Below are 19,801 nucleotides of genomic sequence, written 5' to 3'. Positions count from 1 at the left end.
GAGTCTGCTCGACATAACAGGCCATAAGCTGGAAATCGTGCGAGCTCACAGGGTCCCGGCTTAGAGATCCGCTGAGGGAGACAGGCCCCGATCAATTCTGGCCAAATTTCTGAAATCATCCGATAAAGATCTCGTGTTACGTGAGGCGAGGAGTAAAGGAAGGCTTTCTTGGAACACAACATTTTCTTGTTCCCAGACTTAGCGAATTCTACAAGAGAGAAACGTGATCGATTCAAGGAATGCAAGAAACTCTTAAATCAATGGAAGGTCGCTTTGGCACTGATGTTCCCGGCCAAATTGAGAATAGATACTAAGGATGGCCACAAAATATTTACATGCCCACAGCAAGCGATATCCTTCATAAAGTCAATGGAATGAGTAAATTATTTTGTGATACTGTCTAAGCAGCTGAGTGGGCCTGACTCACTGAACATTCACTTGACTGTCTGAGGAAACTGGGCACCTTTTTTTGTCTCTTTTTGTGCTGGTCCCACCTAGCGGCTGAAGTTTGTTTTGTGGGGGAACACACCTTTGGAACAGTTATGTGGATGAATCTACACGTCTTTGTGTTTATCCCGCCTATTGGCTGGAGTTTGTTTTATAGATTATTTTCTGTTGTGTAATTCTGTCTCACAAAATTTGTATAGAAGCACCGGACTTGAGCAATCTGATGGCAAAGTTGTTGCAGGGGCTCTTCTAGGCGTACATGGACTGTTTGAGTTTAGAGGGATGAACGCTGGTTGGCGCTGTTATGCACGGGGTTAATGTGCACGTTTTCCTTTTTTTATGTTTGTTTGGTTTGGGGGGAAGTTCGGGGTTTGATTGTTACACTAAGGTGGCCTTTATAATTTTATTTTTGACACACAATCTATTTTTTCTAATATCTCAAAATGTCATATGTTAATATGAATGGATTGTCTCTCTCCACGTGGAATTTGAATGGGTTGGGGCACCCCATAAAAAGAAAGAAGGTTATTTCTTAAACGTAAGAAATATGATATTGTGTTTCTTCAAGAAACGCATCGTTTCCCGCAGGAAGCTGAAACATTTGGGAAGATATGGGGGGGATGTGTTTTCTTTAGTGCTGGCTCAAGTAAGAGCAGGGGAGTCATTACATTGATAAATAAACATCTACAATTCAAGTTAATGATAAATTAGGAAGAGTCATTATTGTTTTAGCAGAAATTCAGGGGCAAAGGTTGACTTTGGCTAATATTTACGCACCTAACACTGATGATCAGGGCTTCTTTATAAATCTTGAAGGGATGTTGCAAACCGTTGACTTTAATCTTTTGATGGACTTAGTCCTTGATCATAGTCAAGCAATAGTGTGTAAACCCCCTGGAGCAACATTGACGCTTCACAGGATGCGTAAAAATCTTGGTCTTACAGATATTTGTAGACTTTCGGACCCATCTGGTAGGGACTATACATTTTTTTCATCAGTCCATAAGATTTAATCTAAAAATCTAAGTCCCTCATTTCATCTGTTGTTGATTGCTCAGTTGGAAACAACTAAGTCTCAGATCATGCCCTGGTGAGTTTAGAGGTGTTGCCACATACAGAGAAAAATCAATCATATAGTTGGCGCTTTAATGTATCCCTTTTGCAAAATCCTGAATTCCAACAAATGTTAAAGGCTGAAATCAGTGTTTATATGGAAACCAACTGGTCTTCAGTATCCTCTGTGGGCATGGCATGGGAGGCACTTAAGGAAGTTCTTAGGGGTCGCATCATACAGTATGCCTTATTCATCAAAAAATCCAAAGTACAAGAACTCGTGGAACTTTAAGGGAATATTAAAGATGCCGAGGCAGAGATGAAGCGCCGAATGTCGTCTGATGACCTCAGAGAATTGACCCGATTGAAATACAGATATAATACTATTTTGTTGCGGAAGGTGGAGTTTTGGCTATTCAGGGCAAGACAGTCATAATTTGAGTCAGGGGACAAGGTAGATAAGCTTTTGGCTAGATATATAAAGCAGAGAGAGTCTTTTTCTACCATTCCCTCAGTGAAATCTGCTGGTGGTGAAATATTTACCTCGGCCATTGATATTAATAATGCTTTTAAAGAATTCTATCTTGATCTCTATAGTTCCACGTCTTCGTCTACTGATGAAGATATTAGAAACTTTGTGGAACAATTAGAACTTCCTAAACTGACGACTGAGCAAAAAAATTCTCTTGATTCTGAGATAACCTTGGAGGAGCTTGGCGAGGTAATTAAGGCCTTGCCTAATTATCTCGCATTTGCATGCGGTATGGACAAAAGTGTCCAGAGTGTTTAATTCGGACATTTATTTAAATGTTGCCTCGAGCATAGGGTTAAACCCAAAATGATGTATTAGTAAGTCCCCTTTCTGCTGGTCAGAGTGGATTGTGAGGGGGGTTACTACACTCGGTGACCTATATGAGAGTGGAGTGTTGAGATCTATTGAAAATATGGTATTTACTCTGGAAGTGGTGATTACTGCTTTGGAAAAGGCCATGAGGCATCAGTGTATTACTCTCTATTTATTCAGAGTCTGGGGGACGGAACTTCAACTTCTCTCAAGAGATTATGGGAGAAAGATTTAAACTTGGTATTGGAGGAGGGAGTGTGGGCTAGGATTCTAAAAAACATCAAGTCTACATCTAGAGATGCAAGGGTGCGGCGAGAACCGGATGAAGCATCAAAGTAATATTTAATTAAACAAAAACACACAAACATATACACATACAGGGCAGCTGCCTGTAGCTCTCTCTCTCTTTAGTGCAAAGAAGATCATTTTTGTTGCTATTTAGGCATAGTGTCTATCTATCGCTGATTGGAATCGAAAAGTTTGAAAACCCCTGATTAGATTTAGAGCGCTGTAGTTTCCCACCCCGAACTGCAGGTGGCAGCAAACACCTCTTAAGTTTCCGCCTCAAATCAGTGAAGAGCGCCGTTAATGAAGTAGGTTGAGACGAGTTCATCTTGGCGTACTTCATTGACATACTATTAACAATTCTGCCAACAATTAAATTAGTAATACCGTGAAACATTTTGTTAAGGGCCTGATACTTCACGTGACTTTGCTTCGGTTGATCTAACGAAGCGTCTTTGGGGGTTTTTATCAGAAGGTATGTGAGTCGGCTAGCTGGCTAAGCTAGCAGCATCACAACTGTTTCATTTTCTGAGTTACGCAAAACAGTTTCTTCCCATTTCTTATGTAGACACACTTACTTTGCATATTTAACCTTTGCACATTGAAGCCCATAGGGGTTGACAGTTTTTTTTGTCTTTCGTTTTGATTCATGACTAGGAAGAGATTAGCTAATCGTAGATTGTAATGGCTTTAAACGTGTCGTTTTATCACACATTTCAGTATAAAGCGTACTGAGCTCATGTCTAGACGTTAAAACTATGTGAGTAGTGTTGGTAGGACATTTACTGCATGCATGCTCGATTTCAGATATAATCAACAGCAGATGAGGGACTGTAATTCATATCACTTAAGAAAGAATACGGTATTAAAATGCAGCCTAAGTACAATATAGTGTATTACTCAAAGTTTGATCAACGCATTCTATTTTTCCCCTCTAAACAGTATCATCTCCAGTATGGCAGATGGAGAGGGGTTTGTGGTCCGAGTCAGAGGACTGCCCTGGTCCTGCTCTGTAGATGAAGTTCAGAGGTTTTTCTCAGGTATAAGACCACCTGCAGTGCTTTAAGCTCCGTATTTCTCATGCAAGTCTCATTTCTCATTTTTTTATTAATTCCCTCTCAATTTAATTACAGAGTGCAAAATTGCAAACAATGGGACAAGCATACATTTTACATACACGAGGGAAGGGCGACCGAGTGGAGAGGCGTTTGTTGAGTTTGAATCAGAGGAGGATCTTAAAATTGCTGTGAAGAAAGATCGTGAAACCATGGGTCACCGCTACGTGGAAGGTAGACAGCGGGGTTTGCTTAAGTTACAGCAGGTAATTCGAAATTCAGTAATAATTCACAAACACTAATAAATGGATTTGTGGTTGTAGTATTCAAATCCAATAGTGTTGAGATGGACTGGGTTCTGAAGCACACTGGACCGAACTGCCCAGACACAGGAGGAGATGGTCTGGTTAGGCTTCGTGGTCTGCCCTTTGGATGCAGCAAGGAGGAGATTGTCCAGTTTTTTGCAGGTATATGTCTTGGGTAGTTTGAATTCCCCTTCTTCAAATAATATACTAACATCTAAGGTTTGTATTAGATATTCCCATAGTTACGCTTATATAGAATTTTTCCAAATGAGCTTGATCACAAGTGAATTAGAATTAGGTGAAATTATTTTGAAGCTTTGTTATTGGACCAACTTGGAGGACCAAGATGGGGGTCACTTTTTTTTGTCCTGTTTTGTCCCAATAAATATGTTAAAAATGTAGATTTAATCTCTTTAATTATACTGACTCAGCCCTTTTGGCATTTCTTAAAATACTTTAGAAAGAAACACAATATAATGCGCTTATTGGGGCTCACTAAGCAAACAGAAACGGGTTGAAATTAATGACCAATAAGCATTTGATATAAATGGTTAGTTCAACCAAAAGTGAAAATGCTCCCATCATGCCATCCCAGATGTGAATGACTTTCTTTCTTCTGCTGAACACAAATTAAGATTTTTAGAAGACTGTTTCAGCTCTGTAAGTCCGTATAACACAAGTGAATGGTGGCCAAAACTTTGAAGCTTTAAAAAGCACATAAAAGCAGCATAAAAGTAATTCATACTAGGGGTGCACCTGTATCGGTATCGACTTCGATACTGACATGTATAGACAGATTGGGTATTGGTCCGACGAGCCCGATCCAAAGCCGATGCTGTCTGTTACTCATGTACCTTACTGTCAATCTCCAAAACTGACATGAAAGTACCATAAAAGCACCATTAAAGTAGTCCTTATGACTTTGGAATTTTATTTAGTCACTTGAAGACATGTAAAAGCTTTATGAATCGCAAAAGACTGTGTTTAATAAGTAAATATACACAGGTATATATCACTGTCATGACTGCTATGTTGCTCGGAACTGCACCCAAGACTTTCACCCACTGTTGCAATTGTGTATATGTTTGAGTGACAATAAAAGGATTTGATTTTTTGAGGTAGTATGCATGCGCAGCACGTTAGTGAATGGTGCTGCTCTGTTGACACACAAACATAACATGCAGGCGGCTGGTAAGGAGGTCACGGCTATTTTCAGCCCTCAGAGCTCGTGGTTATTTTCATATGTGAGTGCTACTCACGAACAGCATCACAGATGTAGATGCTCAATAGTTTGGTTCACTTATAATATGCATTTAGAATGGCACCGGAGGATCATTTGACCAGAATTTGAATAAGAAGCGAATTCAACTACTGTGAAGTAGCCCACAATAGACACATGCTGGACTTCCTGGAGTGCTAGGATCGTCAAAATAAAAGCGAAAAAGTTTTAAAGTTAAAGGTGCACAACTGAAATATAGTACTTTATATTTTAAAATTCTAAAAGTTAATAATAATAGCAAAAATTATCATTTATTATTTGTTAACAAATTATAACAATATTAAAGTTGAATGAGTTCCAAAAAATAACTATCTGAATGAAAAGTGGACTGATATCTTACAACTAAAGTGAAAAAAAAAAAAAGGTCTGAATCCAATGTCCAGATGGCATTCAATGTCTGAATGTCCAGATACAAGTTGAAAAAATAGTGCGAAGAAAACTGGCTTCTTTTCTACTGAATACTTAGACTGGAATTACTGTTAATTTTGCTGCTACACTATCCAGAAGACTTGTTAACAATAAAGTTTTTCTTAAAAGGCTATACATTTATATTGAAATAATGTGTAGTTAGAGGTTTGTGTTTCTTACATATTAAAGAGTACCCCCAATTATTTCCATACAACGAGGTAAAGATATTCTAATCTGATTATGCAAAAAAACGACACTGGTATCGGGATTGGTATCGCCCAATACTGAGGTTTCAGATATCGGAATCGGATCGAAGAGAAAAAGTGGTAACGGTGCATCCCTAATTCATACGACTCCAGTGGTTTAATCCATGTCTTCAGAAGTGATGTCATAGATGTGGGTAAGGAACAGATCAATATTTAAGTCCTTTTTTACTATAAATCTTGACATCAGCAGTCTCCTTGGTGATCATGATTTCAAGCTCGATTAAACTTCCTATAGTGCCATCTAGCGCTCTGCGCATGCATCAATCACTAGGAAGTGTAATCGAGCTTGAAATTGTGATCGTGCCTAGAGACTGCAATGGCAACATGTACAGTGAAAAAGAAGATACATTTTGGTCTGTTCTAACCCTAAATCGATTGGATCGCTTCAGAAGACATTGATTTAACTACTGAAGTCAAATGGATTACTTTTATGCTGCCTTTATGTGCTTTTTAAAACTTCAAAGTTCTGGCCACCATTCACTTGCACTGTATGGACCTACAGAGCTGAAATATTGTTCTAAAAATCTTCATTTGTGTTCAGCAGAAAAAGAAAGTCATACACATCTGGGATGGCATGAGGGTGAGTGAACGATGAGAGAATTTTCATTTTTGGGTGAACCATCCCTTTAAGTGACCCTTTTACTTTCTCTAACAAAAAAATATCTGTTGTGTCAGAAAAGGTTCAAGTATATTACGGCCCCGTTTGGTATGCTTACATAGTATGATTTTTCATTTGCCATAAAGAGACACCCATAGAGAAATATAAATACTTGTTAATGGGCTTGTGACTTAATTTGTCCCCCACTGGGGTTATCTGTCCTTGGGTTGAAGGGTTGGAAATCGTGCCAAATGGGATAACATTGCCGGTGGACTTCCAGGGGAGGAGTACGGGGGAGGCCTTCGTGCAGTTTGCTTCACAGGATATAGCCGAAAAGGCTCTAAAGAAACACAAGGAAAGAATAGGGCACAGGTGGGGATGGCTGGTTGGTTGCCTGGATACGTTGCTTTTCTTATGGTGTTCACCTCACAAAATCATCCACTGCAGAAATGGCAAGACATGACTGCATAGCAGTCAATAGTGATACTGACCACAGATAATTTGATGGCATATTTAAAAAAAGAAAAAACATTGAGGAAGACGAAGACTTGAAGACTCACAGTTCAAAGATTATGTGTAGACACCATTAGTGCTGAGTGAACCATAGATGTAGAGAGGAAAATGCAACAAAGCTTGGTCTATTAGGTTTGGGAACCAAGAATGGGTTCTTAAGAACTGGTTCCATTTGGTAAAATTAACAGAACTGAAGGATTTTCATGATGTTTGGTGATAAATTGGTGTAGTTACTGACTGGTTCACAGACAATGTGTAGTTAAAGCTACGCATTAAGGGTAAGATATACTTAGTTTTTCAATGTGCCTGTACGTCTCGTGCCACTTAGCCTTTCAAAGTATGCTTTTTTTGACCACATGCCCCCACGGATGTGTTTGACGTATGCGCACTACAACAACTTTATGATACTCTTTTAGTACAGTCAATGCAAGGCACGTGCAGAGTTGACAATGGTTCAATTTTATTTTATTTTTTGTATTTTACGTAATGTATAGTTAGGACCATTTATTCATTTGCAGTTATACCGCCTTTTAAACTCTGAAAATTCATTCATCGTTTGGCAACAGACTGCTGCAGGCAGAAAATGCAATAACAGTTGCATTCTTTTTTGCTAATATTCCTTCCTCAAATGCTATAAAAGAATCGTTAATGGAACAGGTAATGAATCTGAATCATTAAATTCCTTACGATTCTTATCCCTACTGGTCTAGATCAGTGTTTCCCATCCAGGGTTAAGCAGTACCCAGTTTGTACTTATGCAGTTTCCAGTAGATAATTGGCAAGATTTAGATATTTTATAACCATATAATACAGAAATATACAACTTGTGCAGATGTTCAGTTCACCAATGATTTTTTGTAATTTACAGAATTTTTAAAACATTGATAGATAATTCCAAATGCTGTCCATTTGAAAAAAACAAACATACAAGTGAGCCATTTAAACTTGGAACACAAGTTTGTGTTTTTTTTACGTTACTTCTCTCTTTTTCATTCTCTCTGCGTACAATTTGCGCTCTCAGCCAAGTGACTGTGAGAAAAAGGCGCTTTAAAAGTAGTAGTTTCCCCCAAAAATAAAAATTCTCTCATTATTCACTTACCTTGATGCCATCACAGATGTGTATGGCTGTCTTTCTTCAGCAGAACACAAATTTTTCGAGGAAGATAGAGTTCTGTAGATCCTTATAATGCAAGTAAACGGGTGCCAGCACTTTGACGGTCCCAAAGTCACATTTAGGCAGCATAAAAGTAATCCACACGACTCCAGTCGATCAGTGAATGTCTTCTGAAGCGAATTGATAGTTTTATGTAAAAAATAAATCGATAATTAAAACGTTAAGCGTGTCGGCGAGTTCACGTAAAAATTCTGAAGTGGCGCTTATTTACAACAGAAGAACGAACGTCACGTGAGAGTTCGGCCATTTCAAGCAGCATCAGAGCCCTGGACGGAAGCGTAGATTTAAAGTTAAAACGTTTTAATTATCGACTTGTTTCAAGCACAGTTTGATACAATGCAATGTTTACTTTTGGCCACGGCACTCAAGCAAGTTGCAAATATTTGGCCCTTCATAGGAAAAAGTTTGGGCACCTCTGCTCTAAATGATATCAGTAAAAAGGAACACATTTCTGGTTCATTGTCAATGAATGGGGACATGAGCCTCATTAATAGATTAAATTACAGTGATGTCACAAAGAAAGGCAGTCCTCTACAGCTTTCTGTGGAGCATATGAGTAGCCCTGCGGTTTTAATAAGCATTGAACAATCTTGTATAATGTATTATAAAGGGATATCTATGGCTAATGGTGAAGAAATATGTATGTTCTTTTTTAACTATTGACAAAACCGGTTTTAAATTGCATAGGAACAATATTTTGTTGGACATGTAACAGGTTGATGTTTCTCATTTATATGCTTCTTTTTGTGATTTAAATTTTTTTATTGATTCATACAGTAAATAAAGAAAAGCAAAACATATATACATAGAATCAACATTTAACCCCCACCCTGACCCTCAGCAAACATTCCTGTGGTCACACACGAGTATATACGCAAAAAAAAATATATATATATATATATATCACACACATTTATACCTATACCTTTCTCTCCACTGCCCCTCCCTGAGAGCCCTCCAAACACTCCAGATAGTTGCCCCATTTCCCAACAAACAAATCCAAGTTACCCAGTCTTCTAAATGACACTTCCTCAAAAGCCGCCACCCTCCCCATCTCCGTGCACCACTCCTGAAATGGGGGCGCTCCAGCCGACCTCCATCCACTTCAAACAATTTGTTTGGCGATCATTACACTGGTCAGAACCCAATTTTTTGTGTGTTTTATATTTACTTCTTTATATGTTTAACACTTCAAAAGACTGAGAAATTTGGCATATTAATGAAAACTACCATCAGACATGGAATATGTGTCTTTACTGCTTAAATTACTGGTCAAGTGAATAAAATGTGACTTATTTAGTATTCAAACTTATAATGGCCAATTTTGATTGAACAGATTACACATCTGTTTTCAAAATAAATGCAAAGGCATATTTTACAAGTATTACATTATATTTATTCACATATCCTTTCACAAACAGCCTGTATGCGTTAGGGCGGTAGCAATTGCACTTCGGAAACTAAAAACGGCTGTCTCGATCCCTTCAAGAAAAGTTAAAATCTACCAACCACTGCTGCGTACCAGCTGGGTCTTATTAGAGCAGACGCGTTCACAATAATGGTGATCCATGAAATATCATGATTTATGTCAAATCCTGAGTTTGTCCTTATAATTTTCAGGCATTTTCAGCTCAATTTGAACGAAGTGCTCTTTGAAAGCAGTTCTTTTCTGGGGTTTTAAAAGAGCATAGAAGGACCGCAGCCGAGTGTTTGTTTGTAAACTTCATTTATAGGGCTTTGGGGTACATAAGACAAAAAGGTTGGGAAACACTGGTCTAGATAACTGAATGTGAGCAGATACAGATTTCACTTGATGAATTTTCACTGATTAACATTATCAATGAGAACCAAATGTTTTGGGGTTATCATCACAGGCAAGGCCTTGATTTAATCAGAATACGCCAAAACCGCCACATTAGCACTAGCTTGGAGACTCTCAAAGATGACTAAGGACTTCTTAATTATACTGCTAACCATTCTCTAGCAAAAATGAATCTCTTGTCAGATGGCCACTCAGCACTAAGTGTAATGTAATAGGAATCTGTCAGTGTTTCTACCAAAGTAAAGACTTGAGATCACGAGGACCCAGTAAAACAGGTAATACTGAGTGCTTTACTCTCTGCTAGCACTGTGGTAGTCCAGTAAGACCAGACCACATTAAAACTATGCCAACTGCATTTGGGTGACCATAAGTAAAGTTCTTCATAATAAAGGGTTGAATGAAACTCAATATGTAAGGGTTCTTTTATTCTCTGTCTCTCTGTCTCTTTTTTGGAAACAAAAATGAAGTCAATGAATGGAAACACTGACAGTAAATTAGTGCCCAGAGTTATTCTGTCTACACCAGTTGAGACAGTCCTTATTTATGCTGCACGCAGGAATGCTTTCGTCTCTTGCTGATAGATCCTGGTGCCATCACTCTGCATTTATGTTCTTAGGTACATAGAGATCTTCAAGAGCAGCCGCGCGGAGGTGCGCACACACTATGAACCGCAGCGTAAGGTCATGGGGATGCAGAGACCAGGCCCCTACGACAGGCCGGGAGGAGGCCGGGGGTACAACAGCATGGGCAGAGGAGTCTCCTTTGAGAGAGTGAGGCGTGGAGGATATGGTGGAGGTAAGTAGTGGTGTGCTGAGGTCTAATAGTTAAAAGAACTGCTGTAGGTTCAAACCACAGAAGGGGCAATTCATGCACAAGGCACCCCTTCAGAAGGATCACCCCATTAGTAAAACTATAGTAAAATATACTAAAAGTTGTTTTGGATAAAGCATTTGCTTAATGAAGTAATAAGCTATGCCCTTTCTGTTGTTCAAACGAATCATTAACAAGCAACACTAAGACTATTGAACACACTTAAGGTTTGATAAATCCCTAGTCCTAAGTATTCAACTTTGGCATTTAACCTGTCCTGCTTCATTTGAAGGGCACCTCAAATCATGTGGCTGATTGATTACTTTTCTAGTGGTTAGACTTGAGATTTTTTTGCATGGTGGACAATAAATTGAGTGAAATAAAAATGTGTGTGCTTGTTAAGTGAAGTAAATATTGAAAGGTTTATCAGGCAGAATAATTGTTAGGGGCCAAGCACCAAAGGTGCTGAGGCACCTATTGCTACTGTTAGTTTTATTATTCTGCTTCCGCTCTTGAAGTCAATGGGAGCCCATAGAACCGTATGTAGGAAAATGCTGAAATTTGGCACACTGAAAGGGACGGGTATGACTAAAGCCCAGACAAAATTTGGGGTCTTTAAATCAGACCCTCTAGCACCACCAATAGACCAGAATTTCACTTACGTTTTGCTTATAACTTTATGACTAGGACTCATGCAGAGTCCCAATGGGTCGCATCGTTTTTAAGCTACGGCCACTAGATTTTCAGACTTTTTAAATTTTCCGAAAAACAGACTTTTTCAAATTCCTCCTATAAGGTCTGTCTGATTTGCTCTAAATTTTGCATGTGTCATCTAGAGACACTCATGACAAAAAGTTGTGAGATTCATGATGATAGACCAAACCGTTCTCATATATCCAATCAATGAATTTTGTTGGTGCGGCACACCAAAATGGATGTGAGTCTCTATCTTTGCAACACTAGCATATTGACACAAAACTTGGCAAATGCCATCACAAGCATGACCTTAGGGTACCCACACAGTTTCGGCACAGCACCACCTAGTGGTCAAGAAATATGAAAAATGGCTATTTTTGCTTATAACTTATGAATAGTTTGGCCTAAACTCATATAACTGGTCACTTTAGATACCTTGGGGCATACCAAGTTGAATGAGACCAGAGACTATTTAGCAGAGAAGGGCCACTTCTGTTAAAATGACTGGGAGAAATTGGAACGCCCAACCATGGATCTATAGCGCCCAGTGGTCAACGGCTGTAGAAAGGAAGTCCTGCCTTACAGGTAAAAGAGCCAATCGCCTTTTAGATTCAGACATCGCCTGTCAATCAACTCGAGAACGCGCATACGCATTAGCTATACAAGCTGGGAAAATTTAGTTTTTTAGCGTGATATGAGGTAAATAAGCAAAATGTATGATATCAGTTTTGTAAGATTTTATGCTGATTTAAAATATGCTCTTTGATCGTAATCTTGACCAACCGTTTTTGAGATTTCGGTGTTTCCCCATTCAAGTAGATAGGAGCTGCACTGGCATGACTGGGAATAGCCACCCGGGATCGTTCCAAAGATGGCCGACAGTGGACTGTGATTTGCTAGAAAGACTTTGATACCCAATTTGCCATGGTCGGCCATACTTCCTGTCTGCCATTTTGAATTAATTGAAAACCTACTGTTTCAAAGTCCTTCTAGGCACATCCTATTTGCAAGAAATATGCTGTGTATCAACTAGGAACACTCATGACAAAAAATTTTGAAAAGTTTTTTGACAGACCAAATCATTGTCATGTAACGCATAAACAAATTAGATGGCAAGATGTCAATAAGGAATCTGAGGCTGTATCTCATGAATGCTTAGGCGTATTGACATAAAACTTCATATGTGGTATTGTGACAAAGCCCTGACAATACCATACCAATTGGTGACAGCAACACCTATTGGTCAAAAGTTATAAGGTGTAAATTCCTTTTCTACATATGTAGGCCATTCCCATTTCTCTTATTTTAATAAAAGTGGCCTGTCTCTGCTAAATGGTCTCTGGCTTGGCCCCGTAATTGCTGCTTGCAGCTATATCTTTAACTTGTTTTGCTCTTATTTGCCTTCAAGATGGGCGCTATGCAGATGGTGGCAGCTCCTTTCAGAGCACAACGGGTCACTGTGTGCACATGAGAGGCCTTCCATACAGAGCCACTGAGACTGACATATACAATGTGAGTCCTTATACATTCAAAATATTTTATTGATTCATTCATTTGTCTTTTAAGGCAAAACATGTGTTTGATTAACCCTTATGCACTGTTCATCATTATATAGTCAATTAAAAGTGAAACAATCTGTCTGTAAACAATTGTTGGAAAAATTCTTGCACAAAGTAGATGTCCTAAACGACTTGCCAAAACTATAGTTTGCTAATATGAAATCTGTGGAGTGGTTAAAAAAATGAGTTTTAATGACTTCAACCTAAGTGTATGATCTTAAATTTTGGAAAACTGAATTTAAGACTTTTTAAGGATCCGTGGGAACCCTGATATAGACAAAACATCACTATTCATTTCAATGAAAATCAATAAAGACCAGCAACAAACTAATTCGTAAAAATTATCAACAAACAACACGCATGCGTACGTGCACTGTGGGTGCATATTGCTTCCAAAAATTACCTGAAATAAGAAGAAAAACAAGTAATAACCTAATTTATCCCTGGTTGTAGCAAGATGAATGTGTATGTGTGTTCAGCAATGTAGATGGGTTATGGTCTCACCAATTCATTGTGTGTGTGTTTGTGTGTGTTCTGCATTGTGGCTGATTTCGATTATTATTTTTTTCTAATTTAAAAAAAAAAAAAAAATGTTTTATAGTCTGACCAGTTCAGTTGTGTGTTTTGTACTCTTGATGTTTGGTAGTCTCACCCCTTCATGTCTGTGTGTGTTTTCTGCATTGTGGCTGTTTTTTAGATTTCATGTAATAAATCATGAAAAAAGTGTTTCCCATTCATTTCCTATGGCAATCACTTTTGACCGGGAACAGTACAAGTGTAACTTTTTTTTTTTCTACTTCCACTTAGACTGATCGAGTTAACTCCAAATTCTTTGTGTGTGTTCAGATATCAAATGGATGAAAAGTCACCAAGTCTCATACCCTTCAGATGAAGGAAACCAGTTTTATTGAAGTAATAAAATTGATTTAGTTAAAAAATGACCGAACGGTGCATGAGGGTTAAGGATTCTGATTGATTTATCATCACAGCTTGTTTAAATAGTGTGCTCTTCAGTTTCCTTGTTTGGCCCCATCTGTTGACTGTCTGTCTCCATGTTCTCTTTAGTTCTTCTCTCCACTGAACCCGGTGCGTGTTCACCTGGAGATCGGCCCTGATGGGAGAGTAACAGGTGAGGCGGATGTTGAGTTTGCCACGCATGAAGACGCTGTGGCTGCCATGTCGAAGGACAAAGCCAATATGCGTAAGTGTTAAGGTTGGGAAGCGGCTTGATTTTTTTTTATTTTTTTAATACTGGAACAAAATCATGGTTAAAGGCTCTTGAATGTTTGCATTTAGTGATTCTTATGAGCTGATTCTTTTCAATAAATCAAACTCTTGAGGCTGTTAAAAAATGCCCTCTCAGTGACTTTGACAGCAATTCCTAATAGTAATGCTACATAACTGTGATAATGTTTTTTTTTTTAACTTGTCTTTAAACATTAGATGAGAGTGCTGCTTACATTTAGGAGCAGTTTACACTTAAGTTGCAATAGATGAGTATTATGGAGTCTGATTACCACATGTAATTCTTATGCAGAGCACCGTTACGTGGAGCTGTTCCTAAACTCAACAGCAGGGGGCGGAAGTGGAGGATATGGTGGTCAAATGATAGGCGGTATGGGTAAAGCCGCCTCTTGAGATGAATATCTCTTAAAGTGAATACACTAAATCAACTATCTCATATTTCATGAATGCATTGTTATTGCTTTTTAGGCAACCAGTCGTCTTATGGACATAGCAGCCAACAGATGGGCTCTGGCTATAGCAGTGGTTATGGTAACCAGAGTGGCATGGGGGGCTACAGTGACTACAGTGAGTGTCAGCTCTTCCGTAGCTCTGCTAGCCGGTGCCATGCCAAATCCTATCGTCCTTGGACCCCTAGGGGTAGCAGTTTGTAATGCCCGATTAAAAAGCCTTTCGTGTTTTCCTGTTGTAGCTGATCAGGTAAATACAATCATAATTAAACAGTACTTCAATGGCAATAATATTATTTTTAATAAAGTTTTTCTGGATATTACATTGATGATAGCAGTATCTTTCTGTTGTGATACCTAAACTGTAATAATAAATGTGTACCCTTTGACAAGTCAACATTATTATGCAATTCAGAGGTTTAATACAAACATTGTCATGATTGTTTGTAGTAACTTATGCTGGCTAATCGTTTAGCTTGCTAACTGATGTTTAATTTTACCAATTGTACCTTCAGTTATATAATGTAACATCATGTAATTTGAATACAAGATGTATAATTTAAAAAACATTTGTGTTTTATGCTGGTTAAAACTACATACAAGCAAGATTTTGGGATTTCTAATTGGGCACTTAATAGAATACCCAAAGGAAGTTGTTCCAGCTAGTATAATCATTTAGGGGTCCAAGTGGGGTAGAATTTGACGCATCACTGAAGACCCTTTCGCATGACTCGCGTCAGTGTTCCCCAACCAATGCATTGATTTCTATGAAGTGAAGAGCCTCTTACAGGACAAGGAGGGAATTTTAAAATTAACCATGCTTTTACTACAGTAACTATAGTTAAACTAGTTGTACAAAGGTATTGCGAGGGAACCCAAAATAATTGCAAGGGAATGCAAAACTGTTGCGAGGGAACGCAAAACATTTAGAGCAGGAATGCAAAACTTTTCTGAGGGAGCGCAAAACTTATTACAAAGGGAATGCGAGACTTATTTCAAGGAAACGTAAACTATTGCGAGGGAACGCAAAACTATTTCAGAAAATAAATTCATTCCCTGTTCTCTAAGGGGCTCCATAGTAGTGCAACGTTCAAAGTTGAAACAATTTTACATTAAACCCTGTTTGCCATTGACCTTTTGACCCCGTTTCCACCAGGTATTAAGATTTTGGTATCCAAGTTTTTGGAGATCAGATCACATGTGGTCAGCATTAAATACAGGTCTGAACGGGGTCTAAAACGTTTTGTGATCGGGTCACAAAAACACATATGAATGTGGTCAAAAACGCATTTGACCGCATCACATTGATGTGTAAACGCTAATCCAACCTATATGCATCCCAGCATCAGCAAAGCACCACCTGTCGCTTGTCAATCAACCAATGCACTGAGTTTAAACTTTGCTGGTTGCGAGCAGAAAATTAAAAAAAGCGGATTTATACACAAGTATGAGTCTTGATGTGTGTCTGATATCAACTAACATCTGCAGCTCAGGTTAATACAACAAATCTACTAAAATAACAGACAATTCTGCTCGAAATGTTGCTTTTGTGCTTAGATTAAATTTCAGCTGCATCTGAGAGAAATAGCGCGCCATTTTTTTCACACTTTGTCTTTTCAGAATTTGTTGCGGTTTATTATCATGCAAAAACACACTGACATAATGATTGATGTATGTCATCATGAAACAGAGTCCCTCCCCTCCAAATCTGATCACAGGTGGTCACAGGAGACCCATTTAAATGACCAGGTGTAAACAGTGATGTGTCTCACCTGACCACATATGATCGGATCACCCAAGACGCATCTTAATACCAGGTGGAAACAGCGTGTTTGATGTACAGCCAGAAATTGCCAAACATGATGTATCATTATGTAGGTAGTGCCGGCACAAAAATCAAAATCTAAATAACACTGAGTTCTGAGCATCCCGAGAACACACGTACAAGTCATTTCTTTTTTGCAATGTATCAAAGCAATCGCCAGAACATTTTGTGTTCTGAGCTCAAGTACCTAACCTCTTTTATTTGTATTCACTATTTTCACCTCTCCGCTTTCTTGCTATCTAGCAACCTTGTAAAATCGCCTTACGCCAACACTTTTGATGTGCTGGTCAAAGCGGCGCGTGACACTTGTCGAGGTGCGTTGAAGCCTTGTGTGTGAAAGGGACTTGAGAGTTGTAGTTGTGATTTTATTCAGCTCATTTGTGGTGCACTGAGAACTCCCTGGTCCTAAAATCCATATTTCTCCCTCCTGTCAGGTAATCACGGCGGAATAGGCAGCAGTTACTATGGCGGAGGCAGCCGTGGATCGATGGGGATGAATGGTCTCAACAGCGGCATGGGGGGAGGCTGGGGCATATAGCCTCAGTATTAAGGGCTGTTGGTTTATAACCTACGACAAACCTTAAGTTGAACAGTGACCTCTTTCGTTCTTTTTATTCTTTGTTCCTTTCTACTACAATGTTGGTTGTGTTAGGAGCTGTTCTTTGTATTGTTCACAAGCAAACTTCTTTTGCCCTATTAACATGATTGTGGGGAAACTACCCTTCTTTTTGTAAAAAGATTAAGTATTTTACGTTAAAGAGAAACACTTGCTGAAATATGATACAGCCCATTTACCAAAATGGTGAGGTGCCTGTAAATCTCTTTTTATATTTAAGAGGTGATCTTTTTTTCCCCCTCATAGCAGGCCACTATGTGCCAGTTTATCAAACACTGAATGGATAGTTCACCCAAAAATGAAAATGTCGTCATTTACGCACTCTCTTGTTGTTCCAAACCCGTATGACAGACTTTGTCATGGAACGCACAAGATGTTAGGCAGAATGTTAGCAACTCCGAATACAAAGAAAGTGAATGGTGACAGACTGAACATTCTCCCTAATGTCTTTTGTGTCCCTTGGAAGAAGTCACGTTTGGGTCAATGACAGAATTTGCATTTTTGGGTGAACTACACTTTAAAGTACATATTGACGTCTATGTACATGGAGGTTTCACTGACTCTGTGACTGTAGCTCATCATATCTCAGTTTTCTCACCAGCAAAGATGTCTTTACATGTACTAAATGCTTAATTCAGACCAATATTTTGAAGAGTGTTATGTTTAGGAAAGACTTTTTGTATTATTCTAAAGCATGGCTTCAAGGGGGGTTTAATTTACATGCATGTTACTGTTGTTTTGCAGCATTTGCTTTTTTCCACGTGATGTACCAAACCTGTGATTTCAGTGTAATGCACAAAGTGGACATTTGTCTGATTCCTCATTTCTTCATACATGGATTAATACTTCTGAGGCAGTGTTTATTAAACAGTACACAATTCTATAAAATCTCCAGAATTTTCAAACTTCATTACAGCTTTGATCGGAACAGGCGATGACACATTTTCATACAATCTAAAATATACTTTATATTCATAGAAGTTTAAAAAGCAACGTGTACAAAAATTATTTGCTGGACTAGTATGAGCATGAGCCTTTAGTTGGAGAAACTGTCAATACTATAACTTTTCCAGAAAAATGTCAGATGAACCTACTGACTTTCGATAGGAATCGGTCCCCCTTTTAGACACATCTGACATGCATGAGCTCTTGCACTGTTATAGTACAAGCATGAATATTCAAAATGACGCAAGATTAGAATTCAGTTATGTCTCCTTGAATTAGCATTGAGAATGCTCAAATAAGAACTTATAAACTATCATGTTGTGATTGATTCAGGTGTACATCTGAAAGGCTTAATGTGTTCGTTTTCTCCCTTAGTACAAATGCAATAATTTATCTTAATGTTACAGTTGCTGTTACCTGAACTAACTGAAACTTTGCATATGATTTTGCAACAAAGGTTTCAATCGGAAGCCAGTGGTGCTCAAAGAAATTTGCACAAGTGTTACTGTTGGTCTTAAAATAGCAACAACAGAGGAGATCTTTAGAGTTGGCCTGTAGTTCTATCCACACATGATGTTATTGTAAGTGTTGTCAGGAGCCAGTGGTACTCCTGTGGATGAGGAGGGAATGGCAGACATCACATACACGGACAGGTCTGGGAAATGAAGGTAGAGCCAGCTCATTACTGGAGCAGCTGTTGCAGTAGATGTCTCCACAGTTTCTGCAATGGTGCTTCAATGAGAATGACAAGAGTGGAGTTACACACTATAGGCAGAAACTGCAACTGAACATGGAGCGTTACTTATAGGGGTAGAAAACTGCATCGCGGTGCATCGATTATGAAATTTTAGAAACGATTATCATTGTATATTAATATACAATGATTTTGTATCGTATGCATCCAGATGGATGCTGCCGAGTTCGGCTTTGTGTCATTATTCAAAACTGTTTGCATCTATTTGACCAACGTAAGTTGTTGTTGCCTTCTATCCCGATTATGATATATGTTAATATATTGTTTATATTGCTTTTGTATCTCCATAACAGTTTAACCTCTAACAGAACTTGGCTTAAATGTGACTGTGGGCAGACATTGGCTGTGAAGGAAAACACTCACCCATTGATTCATTCTCTTTATAGTGAATGCTACAGAATAGGGAGTGATTGCAGACTGTTCTGAACGGAACTAACCAGTTGATTATAGTCACCTGTGATTGGTCAGTGACACGCAGCAGCTGTAAAAAGATAAAACATGTTTATCTTTCGCAGTGTGTGTCGCAAACAGTCCTGTATAAAAAAGCGATTGCATTCTCATGAACGGGCTTGTCAAGCGGAGACGTCTCTGTTTAGCTGCCTGGTGCCTCTTTCCCTATCCCAAAATGAAAAGTTAACTCACGGTTACCCCATCCCATGTATAACTGCCTTTACATGCTACTAATAGACAGTTTTTCATTCTTTGACCCTGCTCGATTAAAACCTGGATCGTATCTGCCTGCACATGACATTTCATCTGTAATTACTGGCAGTGTTGGGTGTAATGCATTACTAAGTAATGAATTACTGTAAATTACTTTTTCAAATAAGGGATTACTCTTAATTTTTCAGTA

At 38.6% G+C, this 19,801-nt stretch overlaps 2 protein-coding genes across 6 annotated transcripts in view; one reads left to right on the top strand and one right to left on the bottom strand.

Annotated features, from left to right (window-relative positions):
* Window positions 1-2,732: 2,732 nt before the first annotated feature.
* On the top strand, window positions 2,733-18,159 carry hnrnph1 (heterogeneous nuclear ribonucleoprotein H1). Of its 5 annotated transcripts, none has more exons than XR_007893336.1 (12): window positions 2,733-3,104; window positions 3,572-3,669; window positions 3,763-3,918; window positions 4,008-4,151; window positions 6,774-6,912; window positions 10,666-10,844; window positions 12,964-13,067; window positions 14,180-14,315; window positions 14,652-14,729; window positions 14,828-14,926; window positions 16,877-16,947; window positions 17,068-18,159. XR_007893336.1 is itself a non-coding variant. In XM_051657999.1 (11 exons), the coding sequence occupies exons 2-11, from the start codon at window positions 3,585-3,587 to the stop codon at window positions 17,169-17,171; spliced, it is 1,224 nt and encodes a 407-aa protein (XP_051513959.1). In that variant the 5' UTR covers window positions 2,733-3,104; window positions 3,572-3,584; the 3' UTR covers window positions 17,172-18,159. The 5 variants fall into 5 exon arrangements, 3 of the variants coding, with proteins under 3 accessions (XP_051513959.1, XP_051513962.1, XP_051513960.1); XR_007893335.1 differs by having other exon boundaries at window positions 2,734-3,104; window positions 14,828-15,058; XM_051657999.1 differs by lacking the exon at window positions 16,877-16,947.
* Window positions 17,349-19,801, bottom strand: part of LOC127417779 (RUN and FYVE domain-containing protein 1-like) — a 53,196-nt gene continuing 50,743 nt past the window's right edge. The window contains exon 20 of the mRNA XM_051657998.1: window positions 17,349-18,926. Within this exon, the coding sequence (XP_051513958.1) occupies window positions 18,786-18,926 (141 nt within the window). The 3' untranslated portion in view covers window positions 17,349-18,785. The remainder of the gene's footprint in view (window positions 18,927-19,801) is intronic.

Source organism: Myxocyprinus asiaticus, chromosome 27 (assembly GCF_019703515.2).
Source record: "Myxocyprinus asiaticus isolate MX2 ecotype Aquarium Trade chromosome 27, UBuf_Myxa_2, whole genome shotgun sequence".
Lineage (NCBI taxonomy): Eukaryota > Metazoa > Chordata > Actinopteri > Cypriniformes > Catostomidae > Myxocyprinus > Myxocyprinus asiaticus.
Note: the sequence above shows the minus strand (reverse complement) of the source record. Positions and strands in the feature narration are given on the sequence as shown.

Bases quoted from the DNA above. Each gene is read 5' to 3' on its own strand.
- hnrnph1 (XM_051657999.1), top strand. From the start codon at position 3,585: ATGGCAGATGGAGAGGGGTTTGTGGTCCGAGTCAGAGGACTGCCCTGG. The intron at 3,670-3,762 runs GTATAAGACCAC...ATTTAATTACAG, and splicing joins AGTTCAGAGGTTTTTCTCAG to AGTGCAAAATTGCAAACAAT. The intron at 13,068-14,179 runs GTGAGTCCTTAT...TGTTCTCTTTAG, and splicing joins CTGAGACTGACATATACAAT to TTCTTCTCTCCACTGAACCC.